General features: G+C 47.2%; 1 protein-coding gene across 1 annotated transcript in view; it reads left to right on the top strand.

Annotated features, from left to right (window-relative positions):
- Positions 1 to 937: 937 nt before the first annotated feature.
- The window catches only part of Ehd3 (EH domain containing 3), a 28,015-nt gene continuing 11,151 nt past the window's right edge, over positions 938 to 17,801 (top strand). Inside the window, exons 1-3 of the mRNA XM_034514217.2 lie at positions 938 to 1,519; positions 12,176 to 12,352; positions 16,654 to 16,751. Of these exons, the coding sequence (XP_034370108.1) occupies positions 1,293 to 1,519; positions 12,176 to 12,352; positions 16,654 to 16,751 (502 nt within the window). The 5' untranslated portion in view covers positions 938 to 1,292. The remainder of the gene's footprint in view (positions 1,520 to 12,175; positions 12,353 to 16,653; positions 16,752 to 17,801) is intronic.

Raw genomic sequence — 17,801 nt, 5'->3', positions numbered from 1 at the left:
ATCCATTTCACCATCTCCCCTTCTACCTTCTTGAATGCAGCTCTGCCAAACTCTTTGCACTGCTCTGGATTCTCTTTGCAAAGGCTTTTTACTTGGTCTCGAATGCCTTCCGGTCTTCCCTCAGCTCATCCTTGAAGAGCCATCTCACAGTGTTTCCTGTGACGCCTTCAAACTGACCACGAAAAAGCAAAAGATGGTTTCCCTTGCCATGTCCGTCTTCTCGTGTCTCCTGTAACTCTACCCTGCTGCATCTCCTAAAAGACTCAGCTTTGTATGTAGTTGTGTGCAAAATAGGTTGCTGCCCCTTAGCACTCCCTGCCTTTTTGCTGGGTTTACCTACCTTATTGACAGGGAGGGGGAGAGAGGGAAAAACTCTCTGTTTTTTGCTGGGTTTATCTACCTTATTGACAGGGAGGTGGAGAGAGGGAAGGAGAGAAAGAGGAAAACCGTTTTTGTTTGTTGTTTGTTTTTTTACTTCACCTCAGGCCTAGTGAAAAGTTTAGTTACTGCTATTTTTGGTTATTTTATGTCACTCGTCAGGGGCACCTCCTTTCCATGCCTCAAGGAAAGTACAGTAAAAATTTCCCCAAATGGTTCCCAATACTAGTGTCCCCAGGGAACTGACCTCAGTAACCAAAGGAACTGAGTCTCAAAACTGTAGAGTAGGTCAAGGCTGTCTTAGTCGCCGTCCTTGAGAGGGCGCTGCTCCCAAGTCAAATCCCCAGGGCTGGGAAAGAAATGTCTGTGCTTTCCCACAGGACTCTTGCAGCAGCATTTTGCAGCTAGAGTCCGCGCGGCCGCAGAACGCCTGCCCACAGACATGGCGGCGCCCTGTTTGGCTTCGCTTCGCCCTGACCGTGGGGCCGGCCGGGCTTTGCCAGTTCTCGGGGACTTCCTGCACGTCTGGCATTTAAATGCGCGCCGGGGGCGGCGGGATGCTGCTGCGGATGCGGAGCTCCATACGCCGCTGCCTACTCCAAGCAGCCTAGGCACCGCAGCAGTGGAGCTCAAGCATCCTTTAGCCACCTATCTGGGGAGACCCAGAACTCACGCTTCGGCTTCCCTCCCGGCAGGTTCGTCTTTAATTTCCAGAGTTGCAGTTCTCTTGACACAATCCGCAGCATCCTCCTCTCCAAACCGGCTGTGGAGGAACCTGGGGCTGGAGTGGTTCCAGAAGCTGGGGCAGCCCGGGCCATGGTGCGTCTGAGCCCTGAGCTCTGGTAAGGCAGCAGTGGCGGCGTTGTTCGAGCTAGGCGGGTGCCACTCCCGGGAATCTTCTCCCAGCTGCCACAATGTTCAGCTGGCTGGGTAACGATGATCGCCGCAAAAAAGACCCTGAGGTCTTCCAGACAGTGAGCGAGGGGCTCAAGAAACTCTACAAGACCAAGCTGCTGCCTCTGGAAGAGTATTACCGCTTCCATGAGTTCCACTCGCCCGCCCTGGAGGATGCTGATTTCGACAACAAGCCCATGGTCTTGTTGGTGGGCCAGTACTCTACCGGCAAGACTACCTTCATCAGGTGAGCTGCATCTGGGTGCTGAGCCTTCCGGGTGACATGGAAAGTCTTCCATGAAGGGCTCTGAAGAAATCTCAGTGGGAGGCTTCAAAAGTTGACCCTGCTGCCAAGTCCCCCATTGAATCCTACATGATGTCCCTCCTCAGTTCTTAGCCCTGGTCATTTTGAAGCATTCAAATTAAGAGTCATCCCTGTTGTCTGATTTGGGCACTGTGAAACTGAGACACAGAAGGAACCAGACACCTTATGAAGGTGGGGGTATCATAACCCTCCCTTGACTAGGACCTCTGTATTGTCTTGGGAAGGGCTCAGGATTACCCAGGGGAGCCTTACCTTTGCAACTGAGTTCTTCTCCTGGTCACAGGCTTGGGAATGGAGATGAACTGGAGACTCTGGGTTCTCTTGCCCTTTTATCATTTTTCCTTCTCTCTGACAGCACTTTTAGGTCTGTCTCTTAGAGAAGAGAAGCAGGATACTTTTACTAGGTTTCCTTCTTTGATCTTAATAGTTCAATAATAATATTAAAGCCCATAGAAGTAGAGGAGAGGCTGAGATGCCTCACCCGGCCCTTGACTTTGCAGGTGAGATAGCAGAGGTGATGGGAGGGTAAGTGATGGTTTCGAGCCTCACGAGATGGAAGCAGCCCTAGGTGTGTGTGGAAAATGTTAGCTAAGTGCCTGTAACTTTAACAAGGAATCTTCCATTCCACTGAATATAAGGGCCACAAGCATTCAGGGAGAGTCAGAAACATCCCTATCTCTGAAGAACAGGCCTCTCCCTATCTTCAGTGTGTACAGTCTGCCAGGCCAGGCTGCCTTTTTTAAAGGTTAAGGAGTTACATATTCCAAAGATTGGGCACTGCTTATCCCTTGGGCTGAGACTCACACTCTTACAGGTGCATATCCTCCCAGAGTCAGGGGTACCCATCTGCAGAGGGTACCCTTGAAAGCAGCAGTCCTCATATTTCTGGGTTGGCATCTGTGACATACAAAGCCATGTGCTTTGCTTGGTAAGGAGAGCAGCGAAGTTGACAGCCTGGTGACTCATTTTTCAGTCTCCCATGTCTCCAGTGCTCAGCTTCCGGGGGCTGTGTGTATACTGTGCTAACCTGTCCTGTCTGAACACAGCACCAAGTCATTTGTCTTTGTGGAGTGGACAGTCTTGAGCTGTCAACTTGACCTGCATCTTTGCAAGGTCAAATGATTTCTGAAGTGGGGACCTGGGGGTAATGGCTTATTAACATTAATATATTTTAAGCATGAAAGATAAATCTGTTGGTTTTTTCACTTTATTTTTAAAAATCTAAATCACTTTTCTTAAAAAAAAAATAATGAAAGCTATAAAGCTCTCTCTAGAAAACTACATGTATACCCTAAGTTTACCTGTAGTGTTGAGTGGATTTAACTGGGAACACAGAGGGAGAATCTTGGATTCAAAATCAGCCCTTAATTTTATTAAACACCAATTGATGCCAAATGTGCTCCAGAGATACCTGGGTTGTGAACACAAGTCCCTTTGTATCGCTGTTCTCCACCCTATTGGGTTTATGCCTCATGGGAAGTGTAGGCAATCTGCAAACTGTTCTCGGCTTCGCACAGCCTGCCCTGGCCCTCTGATCATCCTTGGTCACGACCCTGAGGACATTAAACTATTGGAACATCTCCTTCCAGCAGCAAAGGCACTTTAGTAGTTCTGTGCCTGAGCATCTCCAGGGACTAAGCTCTGGGGAGTTCCCAGCAGCCATCTTTCAAAATGGGAGGGAAGAAAGGCAAGTGTGTTTTAAGAGCAGGGTCCCCGAGCAGCAGAAATGTTTAAGTGCCTCTGTATGGGATGCCCTCTGGATTTTGCCTGAGTCACCACAGACTGTTACTAGATCTAAGAAAGTGGCCGAATGAGGTGCCCCACATTTTCCCTTATCTGAGGGAGGCAGATCCCTCTTCTTTCTTATCCTCCTAGTCTGAGGGGGCCCCTTCCTGCTCATAACAATAACTGAATTTAGCTCATACACCCAAAGCTGTTTCCCTTCTAGAAAGAGAGCAAGAGTGAAGAGAATCATGTAAAACAAGGAAGACTATAACACAAGGTTTTCCCAAACCAAACTGCACATTTTTCTTTCCTCATTAAATCCAACAGTTTCATTTATTGTTAGAAAGTGAAGAATAGAATAAGCTTGAAAAAGAAACAAAACTGTCCATAACCTATAACTCAGGAAAAAAAAACATTTAAAATAGTACATTTATCTTTTCTGTCCTTATAGCTGTCTTACACTCTGGTGAGGTCATACCATGAATGCAATTTCGTAAGCTAGAGTTTTTAGTTCTAGTTACAGTGTGAATATGCCCCACATAACCATCATTTTTATCAGCTATATAATATTTCACTTGAGATAGATACAGTCTGTTCCTTAATTAGCTGCTCCTTGTGAGTGTTTCTGGTTGTTCCTGATTTGTTTGCTGCTGCAAGATTACTCTGAATAGCATATTCTCCACAGATTGGTCTTCTTTTTCCAGAGACTACAAGAAGCCGAGAAAAAAAGGCCAAAGGTTATGCAGCATTTTTCATAAATAGTTAATTTTTGTAAAAAAGTTTCTCTATTAGAGTCACATTCTGGAATTGTCTTCCAAGACGGTAGTACACACAACTATCACTTTCCTCTGAGTGTGTGCACCCTTGTCTGGCTCTTAGGAGCCTCCTCATCTCTGTCTGAGGCCTGAGCCTGTACAGAACCGTTCCCCTCCAGAGCTCGCCCCTTGAGTCCCTCATTATTAGCTTTTGTCTCCTGAATGTCCATCCACTTTCTGTTCTGCATGTTTGCCATGAAATCTATTTCTTGTCTTGGGAAGAACACACAGAGAGGACATTCTTGTAATAACTAATTGACGTGCTATGATCTCTGCCTGAAATAACTTCCCTGGCCTAAGGCCCAGCAACGCAGAGTAATAAAATAAACAATAAATTGGTCTGTGGGCTGCTCCTTCCAACACAGTCTGTCTTTTTGGAGCACAGTAGCTCTGTGTCCCCGGCGGTCTCCTTCCACCTCTGCTGTTTCTCCTGCTGGCCTGAAGCTTTAAGCTTCTCCTTCTTTGGACCTGTTGAACTCCTGGCCACCTTTTCTTGCTATTTATTTTCTGGGCCTCCTCTGTCTGCTGGCAGACAGGAGAAAGGAGGTAGAGCTAGGCAGGAGCTAGCCCAGGTACCAGCTCTTACTATGGTCTCCTTGGGCTTTGCTTGGGCTGAAAAGGAGAGATCTGAGGTTCAGAGCCCCCACTGGAATGTCTGGTTTGATCCTGAGCCTCTTCTGTAGTAAGCCATGTACCACTGGGATGCTGGGTGTTCCAGAGTGAGCCCAACTTAGCTGGCTCTTTGAACTGTTCACATTTCTTCTAGGACTCTGCAGCCTCCACCAAAGGTGACTGATGTAGTGTTTCCTGTGTTTGCTGCATCTGTTATCATTCTCAGGACGGATAGGATGGGGTCCCAGGGATGGGAACCCAGATCTTACCTTGGCCTTCAGTATGTGATTACCTCATGAAAGGTGATTTTCATGGAAACCAAAGGCAGAGAGTTCACCATCCTTGGGAAACCCACTCCTCTGTGGACTTAACTCTGCCTGCAACAGTACCTAGACTACTTCAGGGCTCTGCTATCAGGAGTCAAAGGATGTTCTTTTATTGTCTAGGGTCCTGGTCTGTCGGGTTCAAAGTGGAGCTGAGTAAATATTCAGTTGCTTTTATCCAAGGCTCATTGGTTACTGAAGGGAGAAACAAGCTTGAGACTAGAGGAGCTATATCTGCCTCCCTCAGGTCCAGTTGAGGAATCCCCTTGAAGCCAGGCATCTGGAAATCAGTAGAGACAACAGTGGAGGAAGGTTTGCATACCACTCCCATTGGCTGTGGGACAAAGGTCGTAACCCAGGCTAGGTCAGTAGAACCTGGCTCCCCTACTTTTTAGCCAAGAGGCTGACAAGGAAGGATAAGGGAGGTTACACCTCCATTTGTCTCTGATCTTGTTTCCTTACCCATACCGTGTGAATCCTAGTAACCACTTTCTTGGAATAGGAGTGTTCAGAACCAATTCTGCACCATTTAGTTCCAGGTACCAATGGGGTGGTGGATATCAATCCCGTCCTTCTTTCTAGCTAAGGATGATGCTAAGGAGGTAGAGGAGCCTTCTTCCTGTACCACTATAGCTTGGAGAAGGTGAGGGCATGCTGCCTCTCTGTACTACAGAAGGGCAGAGGAAGAACTGATGCTGGGGTAACTAGTGTCCCAGATGGTCAGGCTTGTCATGGGGTAGAGCCAGCAAGGGAATGCTAAGACCAGCCAATTCCAGTTCTAAACTGTTCTACTGCAAGCACTTCTTCCCATAACAGAGGGTCCTTGAACAAGGCACCGTGGCAAGTTTTCCTGGGGCATGAGCTGACTTCTTAACCTAGCTACAGTCTTCCATCTACTTTGTGTCTCTGTGTGTATGTTACTCTCTCCGTAAAACTAAGTCAGGCTGATGGGGCAAGAGTTATCCTGACTTTATTTTAAAGTAGAAGGACCCATGGCTGAGGGACTCAAAGATATAGATGCATAACACAAAGGCCCACAGTACAGGACAACTGTGCTTTTCGAATGCGCTTAAACTGCCTGCAAAGGAAGCGCTGTAAGATCCGCTGTTACAGGAGAGAGGGAAGAGTGTTTGTGCTTTGTGGGTGAGGTGGGGGATGAATCTGTTACAGCTTCACAGAGGACACATGTGAACTGGGTTTAGAGATGGGTGGGAATGGGCCGAGTACCTGCAGGCAACCCTGAAGGGTTCATTTTCTCTAATTATTGTTTGTGTCATTGTGGGAAAAGTCTGCTACAGGCCTTGCTTTCCCAAAACTCTTGTGTATTACCTCAAACGGTTTAACTTTTTAGCTGTCATAGTTAGAAACCAGGTGTTTCCCTGTTTTACCAGTCTGGGAGGTGAAGGCTATTCTTTTAAAATGTTTAGTTACTTAGGTCTTTAATTAATGTATCCATGCTTGCCTGCCTGTGTGTATGTGTCTGTCCTGTATGTGGAGGTCAGAGGACAATTTGCCAGAGTCAGTTCTCTCTTTCCACCATGCTAGAGATCAAACTCAGACTGTCAGGCTTGGCAGCAGGTGCCTTTATCCACTGAGCCATCTTGCTGGTCCCAATGTTCTTTTGAGCAACTTGTTCAGGGTCATGTCGGTGGTAAAGTTGTGTGGGTCCCTAAGCCACTTAAGAGAGCAACAGATTCTTCAGATCACTTGGTGCACCTAACCCAGAGCCTCCAGCAACAGTATTTGCAGGTCTTTAGCCTTTGTGGTTCTTTCCCTGCCTGAGGTTAAACCCAGCAGCTGCTCAAAGCCTGGGCCTCCTTGCTGGGGAGACGGGTGCCTGAAAGACAGGCCTGGATGAGACTCTTGGGCTCTATGCCATACCCTGCATACTTAGGTCATCAGGAAAGCAGACCACATGCTTAGATTGCCAACTAAGCAAGGCATTAAAAAAATGAGGAAAATGTTATGAAATAATTTCTAGTTAAGAAGCATATGAAGAAAAATCGCCCTCAGAAAAATCGCCCTCATGGGAAAAAATCGGATTTGTGTTGAATTTCCCCACACATATTTTATGGTTTAGCCTTTATTTATTTTGCATTGGATGGCAAGGGAGGGGAGGCACCGAAATCCTTTCAGTGTTTGGGACCTCAAATTTGACCCTGAACTTGAACATGCTATTTTTCAGCTGACTCTGTTGCAAAACTGAATTAATGTTGTCATGTCATGGTGCAGGTAAGGTTGATTATGTGGGAGGAAGTTCAAATCACAGAATAAGCATAAACACAATATAAGGAGTGTTCTGTCCCTCCTTATTTCATGTGTCCCCATCTCAGATGGTCCCACCCAGGCTTGAATTAACTTTTCTTTTTTTTACACAGCTGTGGGAATGTTTTCGCCCAGGAACAGAGGCGATCTGTCCCACACCCTGTAAAGAAGTAGTGCATAAGATTGCTCAATAGATTTTCCTTTCTGGACACAGTGGTGGCTTTGTTTGAGGGGCACCCGGTGCCACAAGCCATACCCAAATGTCTCTGAGAATTTATCCCACCCAGTTCCCTGCTTGGCCTGGCTGTAGCCTCTGGGCATGCTCTTGGCTTCCTTAGTCTCTGGGTTTCCCCAGACTCATACGAGGTCAGCAAGTTTTTGGGTCTTGGGAGTGTAAGAAGCCAGCAGACCCAGCCCAGAGCCCTTTGCCCAGCCACCTCGGGCAGTGGCTTCACAACTCCCCAGGAAGCTGTCCTGTTAGGCTGGGCAGTGTCACCCTTTGTTCATCTGCTGAGTACAGCATGTCTTCCAGAATTGGAATCTGAGACGCCTTCTAAAGAACATTAGCTCATTGCTCTGTGGCCTCATTCATTCTGGGCATTTTTGAGGCTGCCTCAGAATGGTTCTTTCCATCCCTCTAGTTCAGCTGTCCCCATCTACACTCCGCTACACCTCCTCTGTGGGTCTGCATGGGACAGAGCAGCCAACATCAACTGCCCCAAATCAGCACACACATTTCTCACAGGGAATTTAGCCTTGCTGTTTCTTGGTGTCCTTTTGAAAACCACAGGGTCAGGACCTGCTCCTGCCATCTGATAGCAAGAGCATATGCATATATATCATATACATATATATGCATACGCATACACCTGCGGTCACTGAGGCTGAGTGTGCAGCCAGGGGCTGAGTTTCTGGAGACATGTGTTCTTGAATTTGTGGGTCCCAGTGCCTTCTCTTTGCCCCAGGCCCTGGCTTTAACCAGCTTCTTGATACTTTTGGAGCTTATATCACTTTTTTTGCTTCTAGTTCCACATGGGGGTGGGGAGCATCATTGTTGGCCAGTCCCCAGAGGCGGCTGCATTTCCTGAAGGAGGCTTAGTGTCTTGAAAGGAAACAGTGGCTATAGTGATGAAAGGCATGGGTTCTTAAATCCAAATGCCAGGCTCAGATCCTAGGCTATCTGTTAACTGATATGCACAGTGAGCAAATTAACTTTGGTCTCTTCCCCTTTAAAATGAGAAAAGATGCTCCATAAATGGTATCAGTTAAATATGTAGCACACGTAATGAATTTAACTCCCAGAACAGTCTACAAGGTGGATTTACTCCCTAGGTGAGCTGTTCTCAATCTGTGGGTCGTGACCCCTTTGGGGATTGAGCAGCCCTTTTCACAGGGGTCACCTAAGACCATCAGAAAACACAGGTGTTTACATTATAATCCATAACAGTAGCAAAATGACAGTTATGAAGTAGCAACAAAAATAGTTTTATGGTTGGGAGGTCACCACAACATGAAGGGTATCATATATGTACATGTCATAGACAACATGTATTAAAGGGTCACAGCATTAGGAAGGTTGAGAAGCACCATCCTAGGTGCATTTGACAAGGAGGGTCATCACGCTAACAGCCCAGTGGATATGAATATGAGATGAGATGACCATGGAACATTTAGAACAGTGTCTGGCATATGACAGGCAAGACATAAGCCTGAACTATGATTCCCTGTGTGATAGAGGGTGGTGCCGAGACCATGGTGTTTACAATAAGTACCTTCTAAAGGGCATATGCCTCATAGTCAGAGAGCTCTTGGTCCTGTCTCACTCAGGAAGTCCCCAAGAGAAAAGATCACCAAGAAAGCAGAAAGTACAGTCCTGTGTGCTTTCTATATGGCTTTGTTTTTTTCTGATCACAGCTCCAGCACGAGCTCTCAAAATGATGTTCTTACTGGGAGAAATCCTTCCTTGATGTCCCCAGTTGCTAGGCAGGATGGGAGAGGTTTGAGGGGATCCCCAAGGCAACCCAAGACTTAAAAGGCTCGCCCTCACTGCTGCTGTAGAATTAGTCTCTGCGCTCATCAGCAGCTTCCTCTGGGGTTGAGGCTACTGCAGCTGCTCCACAGGCTCCTTGGGGACAGAGTCCATAGCAACCCAGCCCAGGAAACATGGAGCCCCAAATACTTTCTGAAGGCACACATAGCCTGCTGGGACCCAGAGGAAACTCAGCAGGTTTCTTTGAATCCTGCCCACCCTGGAGAGGCAAAAGATGGCAAGGAACTCAAACTTGAGCCAGGGAGACTGGACCTCTAGCCCCAGAGCTGCCCTGTCTTTGCCTGGGCCTTGGTCAGCTTTCTGGGAGGTAATTTCAAAGAAGAGTCAGAGATGGGAGAAGGGCAGCACCAATGTCTCCCCACTGGGGGCGTGGGTTCCTGCCCCAATACTTGAGAAAATCATGTAACCCTTTTCAGTTTCCTTGGAGCCTGTGGGGAACAAAAGACAGCATTACCAGACTTTCAGAATAAAATGTAACACTCAGAATTGCTGTTATATGTCAGCGGTTAATATTAAGAAAATGGCAGGGTTAATATGGAGCCTACTCTAATACCCTGGCTGTGTTTGAATCAGGTGGGAACTTTATAAAGAGTAACGTTGCTAAGGTCTTGTCCCTGGCCAAGCAGGTTAGAACCATCAGAGTAGAGCTCCAAATCCATCAGCTGATGCTCCTCGAGGATCTTGAATACGTAGCTAGTTCTACAAGGAAGCTGGGCCTCTGTGCTTCTCATTGTTTCTGAGCCCTCACTTTGTAGGTTTGTGTTTCTCAGGCAGCATCCATTAGTGCCCAGCAAAGATGCTCTAGCACTGTCCTCTGGCTAGCCCTACCTCAGGGTAGATCCATGCACCATTATTCAGTCCAGACCCCCCACTGTCTGTGTTCAAACTTGTCCCAGGATCCTAAAGGGCTCTGTTGTCCATGAGCCTTAATGACCACTCCCTGGCTAAGCATACACCCTTTCTCTTGGCCTCTACACGGGGCAACAGAGTTGGGGAGGCAGGTGGCCTTAAGCTCTTGCTGTCCAGGCAAGAAGAGCAGAGAGGTGCCTGTCATGCTATGATACTGTCAGAGTTTCAGAAGCAACCATCCTTCTGCCCCCTCCGGAGTGCCATCACCAGGGATAAAAATAAATGGTTCAGAAGTCCATTCCTGGCACAGTAGCCCAGGAAACAGGAGAAACTCTGAAGATCACATTGGCCAGTCTTCTAGATCATGAGGTTCGGAGCAGGAAAGAGGCCTGCCTGGGCCCGGCATGAGCAGACTCAGGTACCGGAAGAAGAGAGTGAGCACGTTAAAAACCACCCCATAAAAATAGGCAACCCCTCTTCCTCCCCTTCCCTTCTTTCACTGAGATAATGTTTCAATTCCTGTGCCACCATTTTTTCCCTTCTAGACAATAGAAGCTGCTACCAGACATCATTAAAAATTTCACTTTAAAATGTAACAATTCATATAATGGAATTTTACATAGTTATTAACAAGGATAAAGTAAATCTGGATTGCTGTCTCTCTAAATGTGTTGAGCATAAAATGAAACCCATGATGGCTATTATCTGCATAACCACTGCAGAGTATGTAAATTCCTACCCATGGGCTGCAGAACATCCTCTGTGGTTACTAACTCTCAAGCTGGGGGCAGGGTGTGTGTGTGTGTGTGTGTGTGTGTGTGTGTGTGTGTGTGTGTGCGCGCGCGCATGCGCGCGCGCGAAGGTGTCAGGTGCAATAGAAAAGCATCAGTAGATAAAAGTTAAATTTTGATTTACTCCACTTCAGGTACAGAGATAAAACCCAAACACTTAAAAAAAAAAAAAAAAAAAAAACACACAGTTAAAATCTCAACCTAACAACCTCACCATGAACTGAAATATTGGGGATAAAACTGCCCGATGTTTAAGGATGCAAGGGAGACAATGTGCCTTGTGCAAGTACCACACAAGGTGTCTTGAATATAGTCTTATGCCAGAAGCTTGCATCAATTGGGTAATGACAAAAAGGGAGGTGTAAACTGCTTAGAAATGTCATTTAGAGCCAGGGAGGTGGCTCAGTGGGTAAGGACTCCAGCCACCAAGCCTGAAGGCTTAAGCTCAATCCCCAGGGCTCATAGTGGAAGGAGAGAGCCAACTCATTAAAATATCCTCAGATTTTCACGTAGGCATAGTGACACATGTCAGCATGTACACGTGCGCGCGCGTGTGCGCACACACACACACACACTAAGTAAAACTATAACACACAATAAATAAATGCAAATATAGTATGAAAAACCTCCAGTCATCTATGTGTAAGTCAATAGCACATGTATACATGGAGTATTTCTAGAAGATCTAGAAGATCCAGAATGCAAAGAATAAAGAGGAACCAAACTCTAGGGTGAGTTGGGATTCATTTTTCATAGTTTATTCTTTATTATTACATATATGTATATAACAAATGATTTCTAAGAAGCCAGAAGAGCCCTGGGATTGTCTAATTATGTGCCCGTATATGGAAATCTCAGCTGGTTGCTTTGATTTGTAAAGTCTGCAGGTCCTACTGGAGTTAGGAATCATCTTCAGACCATGGGTTACTTCAAGGCCCAAACCTTTCTTTCGTTCACCCCCTCCTGAGTCGGGGCAGGGAGAGGGCCAAGAAAACAGAGTATGTGAAGTTCAGCTAAAATCCTACTTCCTCTGCTCAGTGGTTGCTCTGGAGCTTACTTCTCCCATGACCCATGTATGACCAACTGTGTAGTAGACAAACGGACCCTCTACGAGCACCATACCTACATGACTGCACTCCTTCCTGCAGGTACCTGCTGGAACAGGATTTTCCAGGCATGAGGATTGGACCTGAGCCAACCACTGATTCCTTCATAGCAGTGATGCAGGGAGATGTGGAGGGGATCATCCCTGGGAACGCCCTGGTGGTGGATCCAAAGAAACCCTTCAGAAAGCTCAATGCCTTCGGCAATGCCTTCCTCAACAGGTGAGTCGGGGTGGGGTAGGGGTGCACTGCTGAGTGGTCTCTTTGCTTCTTTTGGGGGCACAGGGGGTAAAAGGAGAGGATTGTAGTCCCGGGAGATTCTGTCTTTTCTGTACCAGTTTCTTGACTGGTGCCTGAGTGTAACTGAGACAGCCATCATGGTGTGGGACTTGACAGCAGTAAATGCTGGGCTGATACCACCTGATTAAGGACCAAGGAAGGATTTGACAGTCCTGGATCAGATGGACCTATCCTGCCCTACCCAAATAAAAGCATTAGAGGAAAGTTACATGCTTCCCAGCATTTGCTTACACCATGCCTGGGATTATTTGTCCAAGCAGAAGGGGGCAATAGAAGGTTCCTTCTTGTTCCTGAGTGTTCTACTTAGAAAGAATATTGGACTTAAAGAAGAGGCCTTGAGTTTGAGCAGTAGTCCTCTTAAGCTCCTGTGTGACCTTGAAAGGTCACCTCCCTTCTCCTAAGAAAAATTAAAGCCTGAAAATACCAAGGTCATCATGAGGCTTTGAGTGGGGAAAGCCCAGAGCACTGCTTCTCAACCTTCCTGATGCTGCGACCCTTTAAGACAGTTCCTTCATGGTGTGCTGACTGAAACCATAAAATTATTTTTGTTGTTACTTCATTACTGTAATTGTGCTACTGTTATGAATTGTAACACGAATATTTGTATGTAGTCTGATGGTCTTAGCTGACCCCTGTGAAAGGGTGGTTTGACCCCCAAGGTGATCAGGACCCACAGGTTGAGAGCCACTGCTCTAGAGAGTGCTGGGCAAGCCAATCTGGCCTTCATATTAAACTGTACTCAACTGGAATTCGGACAGGTTCCCTGGATGTACTTATTAATATGATTAATTTAATTTACACAGACATTGCACTCAATTTCAAGGCTACTTTTTCTCACTGGAGATATTTCAAATGAAAGTAGAGACTATGAGGTTTGGCTTCAGATGATCCTGGAACCAGATCCCACTTTGAACTGTGGCTCTTGGACGAGTTTCCACCCTTCTCTGTGTCTCACTTTGCTTGGGTTTAATCTAGAGTAGTGATGATATCTCTGAGGAGCCGGTGCAGAGGTGAGCAGGACGCTGAACACTTCATGCCTCGTGCATGGTAACTAACAGAAATGTTAGATTGTGGTAGAATGGTTAGTTACTGTGTGGACTTTTCACTTTTATGTTTTTAAATTTGATTCCTGGGCTGGAGAGATGGCTCAGCAGTTAAGAGCAGAGGACCTGAGTTCTCTTCATAGCACCAACCTCTGGCTGCTCACTGGAAGGGATCCAGCACTGCCTTCTGCCCTCCATAGACATTGTATTCATGTACACTTACCCCAGCATAGACACACATATCAACACATATTTAAATTTAAAAAAATCTTTAAACTGATTCCCTAATTATACAGTGAGAGAAATGGTGCCATATTCATCTTTAGAAATTGAGGCTTATTATTCAGAGACATTTTCAGTGTCTTCTGTCCTGTAAACTTTCCTGTAGTGATAGGCAACTCGTAATACTCTGAGACAAGAAGGGACAGGTGGCCTGGTAAACCGTGTGGAATGCCAACTGGCAGGACATGTTTCCAAAACAGGGCCAGGGGGACAAGAAAAATCACTGGGGAGTTAGTCTGGTGGTGAGGGAACCTCAGGAGGTAGCCGTGGCTTCCTAGAAAAGAAGGTTGAATCAGCAAACATGAATGGAGGTGGTCAGTACTGAGGTGCGTTGGGTTGGGGTCTTTGAGAGCACGAGTTCCTACTGCCTGGAGCTGAGTGAGGAAGGGCAGATCCAGATAAAGTCGAAGAGAGGCACATGGGATACTAAACACAAAATAGTTGTGTGTTGAGGGAACATGATGTAAAAGGATGAGTCAGGAGGTGTGACTGAGGCATCTGGGCTGGGAGGCACGACACACTCCATTTTGTATGCCTCGGTTTGCAGTAGTGACTGTGAGTCAGCTAAGCTGCCTCATTCTTCTGAGTCAAAGAGGAGCTGGCTTCCAGGTAAGGGGGGAGAAAAGCCGGGGGTACACAGAGTCAGTCATCAAAAGAGATAGAGGGCAAGGCTAGTGGTTAGCCCCCCTTCAGGATAACTGCTTACAATGATAGTAGTATCTATATGTAATGGCATATGGTCAGTTATGATAACAGATTTGTGTAATTACCATAGTAGCCAGCACATTCCTGACAGAGGAGTGCCTTTTTTATGTCATTAACCAAACCCAGCAGGTCCCACTAACTCTATGATTAGACTTTTTGAAACCCTTGGAGTGTGTGTGTGTGTGTGTGTGTGTGTGTGTGTGTGTGTGTGTGTGTGGTGAAGTCTGTGTAACAATGCACAAGCTCCTTCAGGATTGCTGTCTTCATCTATAAGATGACAAAATGCAAGCTGCAAAAACTGTGGGTGTTGCTCTCTTCCTGCAAATGTGTAAAGGAACCTGAGAGAGGAAAAGGCATATAGAGAGCAGGTAGCTGTACTTGTGTGAATTTCTCAGTTGGAATTGAGGGGGAGAAGGATGAAGGAAGGCACTGTCTCAGTGTCTGTGTCATTATAGTGTTTTCATTTTTTAAACCATAGAATATAGACTAAAAGGTTCTGAAAGCGATTTCTAACGAGCATGTGTGTGAAGCTGTTTTGTGGGGTTGAGGGGAAGTACACAGGAAGCAGTGCCTCTAAAGTGCCCGCCTTCTCTCTTTTAATCTGTGCTTTTGGTGAGTAAAGTGTTTAGCCTGGGGAAGCAAACCCAGGTGAGGTCCTGCTTCAGGATTGGTAACTACAGGGACCTGAATGGTGCTGCTCTGGAGAAGCAAGGTTGGAGGGAAGAAAACAGGTTAGCTGTCTTAAGGGCTGCCCCAACCCCTAGGCACAATGCCAGTGCCAAAGGGTGGAGTGCATGTTTTATTGCAGGGCACTCCAGGCCTTGGAGGCAGCAGCTTGGGTGAGCTCAGCAAGAGGAGTGAGTCTAGTCCACAGGCACCTGCTGGAAGATGCCTCCCAGTAGGGGAGAGTAGTCCCCAGGGGCTGGGTGGAAAAGCTGGCATTTGACGTGGGCACAAAGTAATGGGTGGAATGACCCTGGAAGGGTGAACAAAGAGCATTTCAGGAAGAGGAAACTGAAGAGAAAGAACACAAGCAGAGAGAGATGAAAGAAAGCCGCTCAGTGTAGGGCTCTCTAACTGGAGCACAGGGAGGAGCTGGTACTGTGCACTCACCACTAAGACAGTGACTGATAGGGCCACCTGGGGCCTGCCAGTGGTGACCACTCATCTTTCTGGTGCTGGCCATAGATTCCTGGTTACCTTCCTGTGCCAAGGAGAATCTGTTTTACACATTGTCAGCACACATCCCTGTTCCTTCTGAGTAGGGCTGGACAGTCATCCTAGAGCACTGTCTGGCCAAGGTAGCCCTTTAGATGTCCAGATAACACACTCCTGGGAGGCATAGCCCATCTCTCAAGGCCAGCCTCAATGCTGCCTCCCTGAGGAAGCCCTCCCTCAAAGCCATCTTTCTGCATTCTGGATTCTAACAAACTCTTCTCTGACTTTGAGGTGCTGGCCCCTCTGTACCCTGGTTTTTCATTGCTGTACAGATAGCATCTTTGCCTCCACCAGGGGCAAGGATAAAAAATGATATTTCATGAGGATCTTGACACTAGGGGTTCAGAGTATGAGCCCAGGCTGCCTCGGGATCACCTTGGGAATTCCTGAAAAAAACAAAAACAAACAAACAAAAAAACCCAGATTTCCAGGTATATTGCAGTCGCTTTCAGCTTTGTCTCATGTAGGCTTGCAGATAACAACACATGCAAGATACACGGGGATGTCTACCAAGCATCAAGTCAGAGAGGGCTTCCCATGTGCTAACTATATGTAGACCTAGAGATTTGAGAACACTGTGCAGCGGAGGGAGGTAGAGTTCTGATTGATCATCAGGAGCTGCCCGAGCTAAGTAAAGCTTTCCCAGGCTGGCCAGGGATCATTAATGACTTGGGGACACAAGCATTAAGCCACGGCTTTGGACAAACATGGGGGATGGGATATCACTATGTAGTAGCCCTAGTGGCCAGCCAACATTTTACTAAGTACCGTGGATACAAAGCACTCCAAAACAGAATGTAGCAGGTGGCAAGGAAACCATAACTCACTCCCAGGGTCAGCTATCATACTTAGCAGGCCCACAACATGGGGCTTGGGACCCTGTAGCCCATGGGAAAGTCAGATGATTGAACCCTTGAGGCTGAACCGGTGATGTCTCAGTGGCCTACCACAGCTTTCTTCTCACCATCTGTGCAGGTTTGTGTGTGCCCAGCTGCCCAACGCTGTGCTAGAAAGTATCAGTGTCATTGACACACCGGGGATCCTCTCTGGTGAGAAGCAGAGGATCAGCCGAGGTAAGTGGCATTCCTGGTGGAATCTACCCTTCTAGCCTCCCACTCCTGGCTTCTTCTGCCTTAGCTGCCATGTGCCTCTGAGTAGCCCATTGTCCTTTCAGCTTTATTTAGATTTCAGATTTTGGAGACAGAGTCTTATGTAGCCGGGGCTGGCCTTGAACTGCTGGTCTTCCTGCCTCTCCCTCTTAAGTACTGAGTTTACAAATCCGTGCCCCAGCATCCAGCTGCCCTGTCCTTTCTGTGCTATGCTTTGTATCTTTAGCAACAAAATTAGACAAGATGAACTTTCCCCAAACATGATACTGGCAGCCTGGACTGGGGCCAAATTAGCACTCAGAAGTCAGCCTCCGGGAAGGGTCAGCCTCGGACTAGCTATTTTCTCTGGGAAGTGGCCAGGGCTCTCTTGAGTGTTGACCTCGGGTGACACACACTCCCTGTAGCATGTGCTTCACCTCCTGTGCTTCATGACTCCTAACTGACAAAGGATTATCCATCTATCTTATCATCACAGCAGGGCCCAAGGGCATGGCCTGTACAGGTCAACACCCACTCACTCCCACACCTCAGTGTCCTCAGACATGGAGTAACTGCCTATATGACCCGTGGATCTAGACCCTTGAAGGTTAGCAGTGCAGGCCTTTGGCCCAGGGAAGGCTCTGGGCTTTTCTCTCACCCCTCTTTGAGCTGCCCTGCTTCCTCTGTTCAGATCTTTGGGGTCACACAATGGCTGTGTGTGAGCACAAACAGTCAGAGAGGGTGCTGGCGAGGCCCGCTGGGAAATAACCTTCTCTAGATGAGCCCCAGGCAGGCCTTCCTAGAGCCCCCCCATTCTAAAGCAGTGTTGGAAGTAGAGTACCACGAAGTGTCTGAGTAAAAACTCCCTCTGTCCTGGGAGGTAAAACCTGGGAAGCAGAGAGGAAGGAAGCATTTGAATTGAGAGGGCAACTCCCATGCTCACAGATTCCTCCTCACAGATTTCCAGTTCCTGTAATTGGTGACTTGTGACAGGGTCCAGGAAGCCTGGGACTCTGGGCTCTGATGGAGTGAGGA

This window comes from Arvicanthis niloticus, chromosome 11 (assembly GCF_011762505.2).
Source record: "Arvicanthis niloticus isolate mArvNil1 chromosome 11, mArvNil1.pat.X, whole genome shotgun sequence".
Lineage (NCBI taxonomy): Eukaryota > Metazoa > Chordata > Mammalia > Rodentia > Muridae > Arvicanthis > Arvicanthis niloticus.
Note: the sequence above shows the minus strand (reverse complement) of the source record. Positions and strands in the feature narration are given on the sequence as shown.